A 12,872-nucleotide genomic window follows, 5' to 3' on the forward strand; every position below is an offset into this window, starting at 1 on the left:
CACTGAGTAGATAAAAAACTGTCTTAATTTCAAGAACTCTCAAATCTCATGAGATGTAAAGGTAAGAAAGTAATTAATATAACGGGTGAGTATGCTTGATGATTGCAAATAAATACAAGGGTACTTCAAAAAGTTTGTGGAAAAATGGAATTAGAGATAATACAAATCTTTGTATGAACTTTTTGAAGACCAGTCGTACGGGTTGCTATGAAGTACTTAATTGGTAAAAAGAAAATAGTATCTAATTAGGATTTAGTCAGATTAAAGGGAACTGAATGATACAATCAAAGAATCCTACATTTAAAGTTCAAGTTCCCTAGACCTGGCACTGAGAAGATATAAAAATATCTGCTCAGCAAAGCTGTTTTATTTCTGCCAACGCTGATAACCTAGTCTTCAAGTCTAGGCTTCTTTATTCCAGTCCTTAAGGTGGAATATGAGGTAGGAAAATGTCAATTTTGCTTACTTTTCTTTCCTATTTTTTTTTATTTGAAAGCCTTGGCTATAACAAGAGATGTACAACAATCGTGTTCTTAACTTGCTTCAGAAAATAGGAGCATAATAAATTCCATTTAGCTGCCAACAAATGAGACAGCACAGACTGTGGAAGAGACAAACAGAAGAATAGCAGGAAGACACATTTCTGGGAAGGAAAGGTGGTGAGATAACAAAAACCTTGAGAGCAGCAGATTTAAACAAAAGAGAAGAAACAACTGCACTCTGAGAGCAGAATTTTTCTTCCTCCTAAATTAATTCTCAAGTCTCTAGGGACACAAATTAAGAATAACCTTAACCCTCAAAAGCTACTGGGGAGTGATCAACTTTTCTTTTACACAGCAAATGGGTTTTGTTCATCCACAATGACAGCCCTATTTAATGCAGTGCTCAGAAACAGGCCTTTGTGTTTTTCCGTCCCATTAGCTGTTGGCCACCTGAGTGTAGCAAAAAAACATTTAAATGATACAGCTAATGTGGATTGCAGTCTGTAACCTGTGATTGTGAGAAGTGGTATACAAATCAAAGAGAATCAAAGAAATAAATGGCCTTGATCCTAGGGTCAAGTTTTCTGTCAGTTTCTCTTACAGAAATTTAAATAGTCTCTTCACACAGTTTGGATAAAGAACACCCAAGATATATTAGAAACTGGCTGACACTTCTTCATTCAAATTTCTTGACCTGAATTTCTTCACCTCTGTCAATCTTTGAGTTTTTAATATTTGATAACCTGTGGAAGTCAATGTTTGATGTGTTAAAATTACTAACTATTTAATGCTTAAAAAAATCTTTAGAGTCAGCCTTTGTTAAGAATGAGAACTTAGTATGGAATCTCTTATAACTTATTAGTTCAATGCCTTGATAGGACTAATTAAAAAAATCATATTCATTATTCAGAGGAATTCTATGCTCAGGATAAGAAAATAAAAAATAAAATATTCATTCAATAAACCACATAGTAGTTAGACTCAATGAAGTTAAACACACCAAAACACAAAATTTTATTCTCCAAAGTTATTTCCAAATTATAGGAAAGTAAATATTTCTCTTTACCTGTCTTTACCTATGTCATGTTGCTAAATGTATACCTTAAAATTTGCATTATGGCTCTGGTTATTTGTTAGTTTTTATATCTGAAAAGACTCTGACCTTGTCTAGTTTCAAGGATTAATTATAAACAATCAAAAAAAACCTGTAGAATGATAAGTTACTTCAATCAAGTTTTATGAAATCAACACCAACTGCTCCTGAATATTAGAGACAATACTAGGCATGGGAGTGGGAGCAGTGGACAAGCATAAAGAGGAACAGATGTTGTATAAGTACTTATGACAAAAGACTATAAAATTTACTTAATTGTTTTCTATGATGTTTAGCATGACATCATATACAAAAAGGAGATTAGAATGATTTTATTTTAGAATAGCAATGAGTTTTTAATTTACCGTAATAGGTTAGAAGAAGGCTGAAAGTCACTGTTAGTCATTATTTTTAAGGACTGGACTAACCAGGCTATGTAAAGAGACCGGGGTTGTTTCCTCACATGTAGTTGTTCCATTCTGTGGTTGTGCTTTTCTTGCTCTAGTACAGCATTTTGGTCAAAACTGAGGGAAAATTCTTTGTATCAACTAAAATATCCATTCCCCCTGAATTTAGCCTCGGGACTAATGAAATTAACTGGTTTATCATGTGGGGTAACTGTGGGTTTAGAACTCCAGTTCTAAAGCCCGTGACCCACAAAAAGCCTTCTCCTGGGATTTCTATAAGTTCCTGTGACTTGCTTTTCCATCCTTCCCTCATTCTTCTGTCCTTTCATCTTTTCATCATGTTCATCAGTCTTGAACATGAAGACCAGTTCATCTCTCTGGTTCCCTCTTCCCTTAAAAAAAAAAAAAAACTTCACCTGATATTTAATATTTAATTTATTTACTAACATAACTAAAGAGGTCACAAAAAGTCACATTGCGTCCCCACTGCCAACTATCTCCTCACTCTGCTTTCTCTCAAGGGCAGTACTCAAACACTTCCATATTCCTGCCACAGAGCAATTCTTCCTACCTTCAGGGTCCTTTTGGGCCTCAGATTTTACTCCAACAAGTTATCAAAGTATTTACAAAAACAAAAACAAAAAACAGATCTTCCTGCCTTACACGAATTCTTGTGAACAAATTTCTCCATCTCATCTTTTTTTTGGTGATATTTACATAAAGGCCTTCTTAGAGTGCTATACCTCATGAGAAAGGGTAGTGGTCTTCAATTGGCTCTAGAATTGCTTTTATATGTTGGGCCTTGATCCACTTATGGACACTCTATATATAATTTCAAAAAATGTTTAGAGACAATGCTAGACATGGGGCTTGGGGTGGGCAGTGTTTAGTGCATCAAGAAGAATAGACATTGAATAAGTAAGTACTCATAAAAATAGAATGTAAAATTGTTTATAGGAAACAGCAAGCAGCAATGATAGCACAAGTGGGAAATCCTGTAGAAGGCCCAGCCTCAAATAAGGAAGGGTGGGGGCCACACATCTTCCCTGTCCACTGACACTCAGAAGTCTCCAGCTCCTTCAAACACTTGTTTTGCCCTGGGTCCAGGCTATCCTCTCTGGTGAGGTTAACATTCAGATATAAAAGGAACACAGTTCCCAGTGATAAAGCCAGATAAGATAAAGCAACTTGCTAAAGGAATAAGTTTAGTTTGAAATATGACTCCTGAGAAATGTGAATATTATGTCTTATAGATTCATCTTTCCTAGAATTAAGATATTCAAGAATTTAAAATGACAATATCTATATTATATAATTTCTTAATGATACTTAAAATATAAAATTACACAACCATAATTTCTGCCCCTTATTTTTCCTCCCTGTCTTCCTCTATAAGCATTCATTGATAGTCTGTGCTATCAATAAGCACTGTGCTAAGCAGTGAGTAGTTGGCTACTAAAGAAGGAAGGAAAGGATGTTTTATGTAGAAGCAACACCAGATGCAAGAGCATTAAGAGCATGTGGGGACGTGCAAGTAACTGAGCATGGCTGGAGCAGCGAGTATAGTGTGCAAGGAGAGAGGACAGTGGGATGACTGAGGTGTGCAGAGAATAGATCATGAAAAGCCTTGTTCCATGAGGACAGTGGGGAGGGACAGGGTCAGAGTTGTGTTTAGTGAGGTTACTATGGCAAGCAGTATGGATGATGGATGAGGGAGTTGAAAAATGAGACTGGAGGCCCAATTTAGAAACATAAAGTAATCCAGATGAGAAGGAAATCCAGATTCAATTAAATCAGTGTTGAGCTCACACACACAACACAAAACAAGGCAAGGCCTGTCTCATGACATCCCCCTGGGGGAGATAGGGAGGCAGGCTGCTACAGGGCAGCTCCTCAGAACCTCCCATCCTTTCATATTCTAGGAGAATCACAAGGCATTCTGACAAGACTGAGATTAGTTGTGGTTCAAGTCTTTACCTACATGGCCTATTTGATACATCTCAGGTCATCAGAGCTCCATGGCAGAGCCAACTCTCTACAGGCAATGGTAATGGGTTTGCAAAGGAAGAAGTAAAAAATTAAGGAGACCCTGAAATAATAAAACAGATTGGTGGCTGGATGGAGAAGTCAAGAATAAGACCCAGGTGTCTGTCTGGAGCAACTGAATAGATGATAAAACATTCACAGAGACGGATAATGTGAGTGTCACAGAACAGTGTCAGTTTGGAAGTGGGGGGGGCAAGAATGATGAGATGATATGACTTAGGGGTATGTCATGTCATCTTGAGGTGTTCTATTGGGATGTCCAAAGAGCAATGACAGTAGGCAATTGGATATATTACTTGGAAGCTCCTAAGAGAGGTATGTCTTAGAACTATAGGGATTTCCAGATATAGCTAGTAGTCAAAGCCACAGATAAACTGAAATCAAATAGGAGAGTGTGCAAGATGAGAGAATGGTATTTACAATATCAAAAAAACATTTTTAAGAGCAAATATTCTCAAATAATAAGAATCACAGAACTAGAATCATCACAGGCTAATATTCTGGAGAAATGCATCCCTTTTCTTCTCATGGCTGGATTAACTTTAAATAGTTTCTAAAGATTAGGTTTATAAAAGGAAATTGGTCACTATGGAAACAGGCTATTCAATATCAAACAGGCAGTTTGACCACAAAAGGGTAATTACTTCAGTTTTTCCCTTAATTGCATGTTTTCATGGTTTTTAATAACTGTATATCCTTTTGGTCGGAAATTGCAATTAATAACAAGGCAAGCCAAAGCAAAAACACTTGTCTATAGCTATTTCTCACAGGTTGCTTACTATCAAGGTACCCCAGACCCAGACATTTTGTAACTTTAACATTTTGCATTTTATCAGAGTGTGCAACTCTAATTTATATAGTTAGCCTATGTCTAAATGAATAGTCACTGGAAGTTGTCTCCACCTTTTCCTTCATGGCCAAACCCTTTACTTAAGAACATGCCAATTTCATGATACTTGTTAATCTTTATTCTAGGCTGCAGTTAAAATCTAAAGCTACATAAGAAGAAAAATATATAAGCAATTTAAAGAAATATGTCATCAAATGCTAAATAAAATTAACAGCTATGTGGCCTTTGGCAGTAGGTTTGTGGAGACAATAATAGGATCTAATTCATCGGACTTTTATGAGGTACTCTATGTAAGTGGCTGCTATCACATAGTAAGCACTCAACAAATAGCTACTGTAATTATTATTAAATTATATAATAACCACATTATTACATTATTAGTATAGAATAATATATAAAATTATTAATTTTGGATGAATGCTGTAGCTTACAAAAGGCTTTGAAGGAAGTTCCCAAAAAGAGGTTTTAAAAACGTTTCAAACAAAAGTAACATCCCCCAAAAAAGCACACAGCTTCCCAAAAGGACTAATCTACAGAACCGTACTCAGGTTTTAAAAAAAAATTTTTTTTGTAAATTATTACAACGTGAGTCTCTCCCTTACTTCATTATTCCACATTCTTAATCTCAGAATACATTCATATTTAATTAATAGTTACTTCACTAACCTTATCCAGAAAAGCTTGTATTGCTGTTTCCTGCCTCGCCGAATAAGCGATGTGTCTGTGTCTCCCAATGGAAGCAATTATCTGGGTTTCTTTTTCCAGAAGTTCACACAAAGCAGCTTTCCTTTCAGCTCCAGTTAAAGACTGGCTAATGTGTGTAAGTTGTTCTTGCCGCCAGACTACAAGAAAAACATGAAAGACCCTTGAGTTTTTAAAATCCCACATCTTTATAGAGCATTTTTTACCATCACACCCTGACAAGAGGCATTTTATTTTTGCATCAATTTACACAAAATTATACACGAATAGAATCATTCATGTTGTACAACTGATGTGTGGGGGGAATAAAGTTGGATAGAATGGAGGGTGAAAGACTTAAAGCAATAAAAGCAGAGTCAAGAAGAAGCCAAAGGAAATAAATACAGATAATGTCAAATTATGCCTCCAAGTAAGCATGCATACTCCCCAGCATTGAAAAAAAAAAACCGGTTTTGTGGCAGCCATGAATGTGCGCTGCTAAGGTCTCCTCCCTTCAAGAGAGCACCTGTCATGAGGAGTTCAAGATAGCTGACAGTGCCAGCTACAGCACTTCAGATCTGCAGCAGTGCTGGAGCAGAGGCCATACTCTGGCCACAAGGCTCTCAGCAATAACCGAACTGTGAGGGAATCAGGGACTGGCCATATCTACCCAACAATAAATTCATCTGCAGTCAGTCATATCAAAGCTGATCATTGGGCTGGCTTAGATTTCTTCAGAGCTGTATCAGTTTGAGTTTATCCATACTCAATCCTCTTTCCTTCCTTCTCATCTTCCACAGGTGTCGAACCGCACCTCAATCTGAAGACTTTCCTTGCCTTCCCCTTCTCCCTCTCCCCTTTTTCTTTTATTTCTAACTCCACCTTGATGTCTCCTTCCCTGGGAACCCAAATTGACAGTTTTATGTAGAAGTGCTGACTTCAACTGTTTCCTTGGTTCACTTAGGTACCATTTCCCATTTCTTTACAAAACCCTAAATCATAGCAGCAAATGTTATAAGGTAATTGCATTTACTCTTTACTCAAACCAATGTATTATGTCATAATAATACTTAGGATATTTTAAAATATTGGTTACTACCAATAAAGATTTGCATGAAATATATACTGAGACCAAACCATAAAATGCCAAAGAGCAATATTTGAATGAACTCATTTCATCTAAAAAGTAATACCATATTCTCAAAATTAAACTACATCATAAAATGTGAATTGCAAGGTCATACCCAAACTTAAATGAATCAAAATTTCTGAGCTCTGATATATGAATTTTAACAAGTGTTCCATTCAATTCTTATACATGCTAAATTTGGGGAAGAAAATCCTTTTGTATCCCACATTTCAAAAACCTTATTTACATTAATAGAAGCATACAAATAAGGTTGGAAAGAACCTTAGAAATTAAAGTATTCTCCTCTCAGCAACTTGGACAGGTTTAACTGGCCCACCCTGACCCTAGTAGTAGCCTGTGAGGAAACACAGAGTCAGTCTATTTCTTGGGCCACACAGTGTCCCTTTGGGTATCTGAAGGTAGCTGTCACATCCCACTTATGTTTTCTCCTCTCCAGACATAAACACTTCCTTCTTAATTGCTTATCATGTGGCATCATTTCCTGGTCAAGCTCCTCTGGTTTATCACAGTACCTCTTAAGATATAGCAGAGCAAATTTCTGTCAAGATAGAGGCTTCTACACAAGCCTCTACCTCCCTTCTCCTAAGTTCCTACTGAAACAATACAAGAAATATGAAAGGAGAGAGAAGAGAGAAAAACTTGAATCAGTACTGGAAATTAGGGAGGGATTAGTTCCTTATGGTAGAAACCTTGGGAAATTCCTAAAAGATATAGTACAGATACCACTAAATAAATGGAAGACTGTCAAAAGGTACATAAATGTTGTCCCCCAAACTGCTACTGTGTCATTTCAGAAAGTGGACATTGTAGCAGTAGAAGATAGCAAATCCCAAATTAAGTAACTCAGAGCTAGAGAAAAGGGTAGGCTATGAAGCCATCTGATAGTTTACCATGCTTTAAGGAAGTCTTTGAAAATCTTTATGAAGAATGCCTAATATTTCAAATCACTGCAAAAGATAACAACCATAACAGTTTATGCAGAAAAAGAAAAAAAAATTTTAAGAAAGCATAAAGCAAAGTAGAGATGCAAAACAAAGCATAATACTTACATTTTAAGATGTGAAATTGTTATATTTTTTTTTCTATTGAAAATAGAATAATGTTGTAAAAATCCAATAACATGATGCTTTCAGGGGGCACACTTAAAAGTGACGCCAAAGGTGAAACATAAAAGGATGGCAAACATGAACAAAAAAGAAAGCAGCAGCAATATTAATATGTAAAAGTAGAAGGAGGGAACCTCAAAATTCAGTCCTCAAGATACAAGATAATTTTATGATGAAAGGTTTGACTGTAATGAATGTTTATACAGGAAATCACATACCATCAAACTATGTAATGAAAAAGTTCCATCAGTTAGAAACACAACTGTGGGAAGTATATTTCATATTATAGAAACATAGTTAAAATACAAATGAGTTAATGTATAGCTGAGTCAAGTAAAAAAATATTAAAAGTAGAAAATAGTTGAATGATACGATTAACAATCTTAAAATAATCGATATACATCAATCTCTGAACACCAAAAGCTGAAAATATAACCTATTTCCAAAGGTCTGTAAAGAGTTTATATAAACTTATCATATTGTAAAAATAAGAATAAAAGAAAACACAAATTTCCCAAATCAGAAATGTTGCACACTACATTTTTTAATCACAATACAATTAAAAACAAAACAATTAATAACAAAAGTTTAAACAGAAATATTCCCAACTGCTTGGAAATTTAAGAAATATTATTAAAAATAACATTTTAATCAAAGAAGTAAAAAGCATGACAACTATTAAGAAAAAAACACTACATATCAAAATGAAAGGAAATTTCACTAAGATAAATTTCAGAGAATTAAGCATACATAAGCCTGAAATTCCAATCAGGTACCCATGAAAGATAGGGAGGACCTATATAAAGCTGTAATGTTTTCAACAGTCAACTACAAGCCTTCTCTGGAAGGTCATGTCTTCTGGGGACTTCTCCCATACTTCATGAAAGACAGCAGTTTTGATAATTATTCTAGGACCCTGGATGTACATCTGGAACAGGGTCCTGAACTTGTTTAAGCCACATTTGTACTATGCACTTCATAGAACATAAAAGCAAAACAGAGGTTGAAACTGCAGACTACTTTTCTTCATTATGAACAAATATTCCAAAGTCACTTTAGTCTTTTATATTTATCATAAGTTTCAGTTTATTCCAGGTTTTTGGATTTTCAGAACTATTCCTGAAAATCTTATCTGCCACTCTTTGTAGTTTTCCTTGTCTATCGTGCCTCTCACACATAACAACCTCGGTTTTGAATTTGCAGAGTATCTTCTGCCCTTGCACTTTTGAGAGCAGGATGCTCATGCATTCTTCCCCACAGGCAGTAAGCTTGTCTTCCATCCATACAGGTTTACATAGCTTTAGTTTCTTGCAAGATACCCTCACTCCAGAACACAATGTAATATACTAAATGCTCTGGCCTCGCTACACCAGCCTTTTCTTCACAGAAGTCTTACTCAGAAAGACAGTTCTGGAGGCTAAAAGTTCAATATCAAGGATCAAGGTGTTGGCAGGGTTGGTTTACTTTGAGGGCCTCTCTCCTTGGCTTGTAGATGACTATCTTCCTTTGATGTCTTCATATGATCTTCTCACTATACATATCTGTGTTCTAATCTCCTCCTCTTATAAGAACTCCGGTCATACTGGATTATGGCCCACCTATATGTCATTTTTTCCTTAATTACCTCTTTAAAAGGCCTATCTCCAAATACAGTCACATTGTGAGGTACTGAGAGTTAGGACTTCTCCATATGAATTTGGGGGGAACACAGCTCAACTCATCACAGATGTCAATAACTACAAACATTTTGTAATCAAAAGATAATAAATTGATTCATTTAAAAGAATACATTTACTTTGTCTCCTTAAATTATCTTCTTAAGTAAATCACCTAATTTCCAGGGTGGTCTGAAGTTCAACTACAAAATGAAAGGATAGAACTAGTATCTGAAGTCCATACTCATTCTAGAATTTCTAAGACCTATGCTTACAATTTCCAAGAAAGAAGTAGCATGAACATACAGTTTTTTGTCCACCACTGGCAGTTTATATATATATCTGCATTTTAAAATTCTCATCACAAACTGGAAGCTTGAATGGAGAGAACCAAGTAAAATTCAATTTAAAATCCCAGGGTAAGATATGTCAATGGGCTGAACCCAGGGAGTTTCCAGAAGGTAGAAGTCAAGGTACCTTGATATCAAGAGGTAATAATTAGAGAAGAGTCAGAAAACACAGTTAATACAAGTCAAAGAAAGGCAAAGTGTTAGAAAATTCAATTCAACAAATATTCACTCGACAGAATGAGCAAGGTCCTATTAGGTGCCATAGGTACAAAGTTGAACAGTTGAGAGAATGGCGTATACAGAGAGTCATGGGGCAAGAAGAGACTAAGCTCAATCCATGCTATCAAGAAAGGTTTCTGGAAGATGATGACTCCTATGCTGAGTCTGAGGTAAGAGTCAACCAAGTGCTGAAAGGAAAAAGTACATTCCAGGTGAAGGGCACAGCATAGGTGATAAATTCAGGGAGACACAAAAGCAGCTCAGTGTAGGGGGTCTTGAGAGATGCAGCTGGAAAGGTATAAGGAGGCCTTCTCCTGGAGTGTCATGGACTTAATTATGTATGTAAAGAAAACAACTGAAGGTTTTTAAGTAGTATTTGTGTGTTTAGTAAATCACTCTGGCCACAGCAAGGACCACCAATCATCTGAGACTGAAAGAGAAGATAGATTCAAATGCACACTAAATATATACATACAGCTCTAGATCCCCAACAGTGAAAATTATGCTTTCTACCATGCACTGGAGCCCTGATATGAGAGGTCATCTTTAGGAAGACCTCCCAGTCAAATAAAAAATCTTGCACACCCTTTGAAACTTTCCCTAACAACACCCCGGAGCAGACGTCATCTCCCTAAATCTGCTGAATGTTTAATAACTTTATTTCCCTATTAAAGCAATTATCACATTGTACCTTATATTACTGTCATGATAAATGTGACTTACCCTTCCTACCTAGGTACCTGGTTCCTAGCACAATTAATTTGTACATAGTAAGTGACCTTAATAAATATTTATTACATAGGAAAAATAATGATGAAGGTAGTTTTAAGCCTGAAGAGACTCAGTAAAAATAAAGATGAACTATTTTACACTTAACACTACCACGTTGAGTACTTACTAAATGTAAGGTGCTATCCTGACTGTTTTAGGTATTTTCTCTCATTTAATTAGCTCTATACTTTCCTAGGACTACACTACACTTTTGAGGAGGTAAAAAGTTAGAAATAAATAGAAGCACATGCCGTATCATGACTCCCATGCTTTGGAGTAGACCTTAGGATATTTCAAAGGACGTTGGTTGTGTGCAGGTAACAAGCTTATATATAATTTATTGCATTAAGCCTAATCAAGTGTTATTAAAAGATTGATAAATTGAGTTGACAAGTTCTCCTGGGTCATCTTGCCTAAGGATTACTTAGGTATTATAAGGCCAAGACTGATGGCATAAGTCCTATCTTGGTGTAACAGAGAACCCTGGTAAAAACTCATGCTCTTTGGAACAGGACAATTGAAACTCTGTTAAGTGATTTTCAGGTTTTTATTCACAACTAAAGTCCACCATTAATCAACAAATTAGTAGACTGCACCTGAAATGACAATTTAGTCTGAAACTATATGCAGTAACTAATGGTTCCTGCTCTTAATAGAAGATATTAGCATACCAGAGAAGAATTTTTCAAGCCTGCCAAAATGATAAATTATGCTTAAGTTTAGTCTTTTTAAAACCACTATTTCCATGTGCTGTATCCATTAGTGGAGAGAATAATGCAAATCATTAAGTTAAGAGCAGAAATACCAATACAACTGCAACTTACTAACTTGCTGAACTTCAGTAGATATGCACTAACTAGGTGCTGTTGGCTATGAAATGTATACAAATTTCTACATGTACTTTCTTTCAAAGTAAAAGGTCTCACTACAGAAGTCATCCCTATGTGAGGGTATTTTAATATTTTTGTCATACAGGATTCATCAAAAGGCTTTTCCAGGTAATTTTCCTTAAGGACAGTTTGAAATACAGTGAAAACCAATGACCAGCAGTAACTCTATCACTAAACAGTAGAATAGGAACTTCTATCTATATTCTGAACAAAAATCTCCCACTACTAAACACCTGGAAAATATAACAAACACTTTTCTCAAAGAATAGCTGAACTAACAAGAAAGTAAAAAAAAACCCTATGTGTCAAAAAGCAGGAAGCTAGAATCCATAGTCGTAAGTAAGTACTAACAGCTTCAAGAGCTCTGAACATACTTGCAAGTCCTTGTATCTAAAGGCAAGGGTTGTAAAGGTTATAGAAGGGGTGAACAGATGAAAAGAACTTGACACTTGGAAAGGCAAGAAAATGGAACTGAGTCTCTACCCTCCCAGGCCACATGTGTACATGCACATGCATACATGCCTGTGTGCATGCACACACACACACACACACAGACTCAGGAAACTCAGAGTTTACCTTCAGTTCAAAAAAGTACTCATAGACCAAGAAAAAGCAACCAGTAGAAGCTTATCCAAGAAAAATTACCTCACCCCAAGCCTTGCAGAAATTACCAACAAGAAAAAAATTCCAGCCCACATGTTTGCAATATGATATTTAAAAATATTCAAGGGAGTGTATATATCCACAAAAAGACATATATAAGAAACATTAATTGCAATTTTATTCATAAAAGCCAAAAAATTAAATAAAGTTTAGCAACTGGAAAATGGATAAATTGTGGTATATTTACATAATGAAATGTTATGTGGCAATTCAAATGAACTAACTAAACCTTTAAGCAAAACATGGATGAATGATAGACATAATACTGAGGCAAGGAAGCCAGAAATAAAAGAGAATATACTACATGATCCTATTTATGTGAAACTTAATAACAGGCACAATTAATCTATAGTGATAGAAGTCAGACTAGTGGTTAGCTTGTAGGGGTAGAACTAGGGTATTGACCTAGATAAAACACCAGAGAACCTTCTGGGGCAGGTTAAAATATTCTAGATTTTTTTTTTTTTTTTTTTTTTTTTTTTTTTTTTTGAGACCAGCCACACAGCGCC

The 12,872-nt window shown here is 35.7% G+C and overlaps 1 protein-coding gene across 1 annotated transcript in view; it reads right to left on the minus strand.

Moving 5' to 3' along the window:
- IQUB (IQ motif and ubiquitin domain containing) overlaps positions 1 to 12,872 on the minus strand; it is a 47,938-nt gene that overhangs the window by 16,358 nt on the left and 18,708 nt on the right. The window contains exon 7 of the mRNA XM_008570773.1: positions 5,545 to 5,720. Within this exon, the coding sequence (XP_008568995.1) occupies positions 5,545 to 5,720 (176 nt within the window). The remainder of the gene's footprint in view (positions 1 to 5,544; positions 5,721 to 12,872) is intronic.

The sequence above is a fragment of the Galeopterus variegatus genome, unplaced genomic scaffold (genome assembly GCF_000696425.1).
Source record: "Galeopterus variegatus unplaced genomic scaffold, G_variegatus-3.0.2 Scaffold630, whole genome shotgun sequence".
Lineage (NCBI taxonomy): Eukaryota > Metazoa > Chordata > Mammalia > Dermoptera > Cynocephalidae > Galeopterus > Galeopterus variegatus.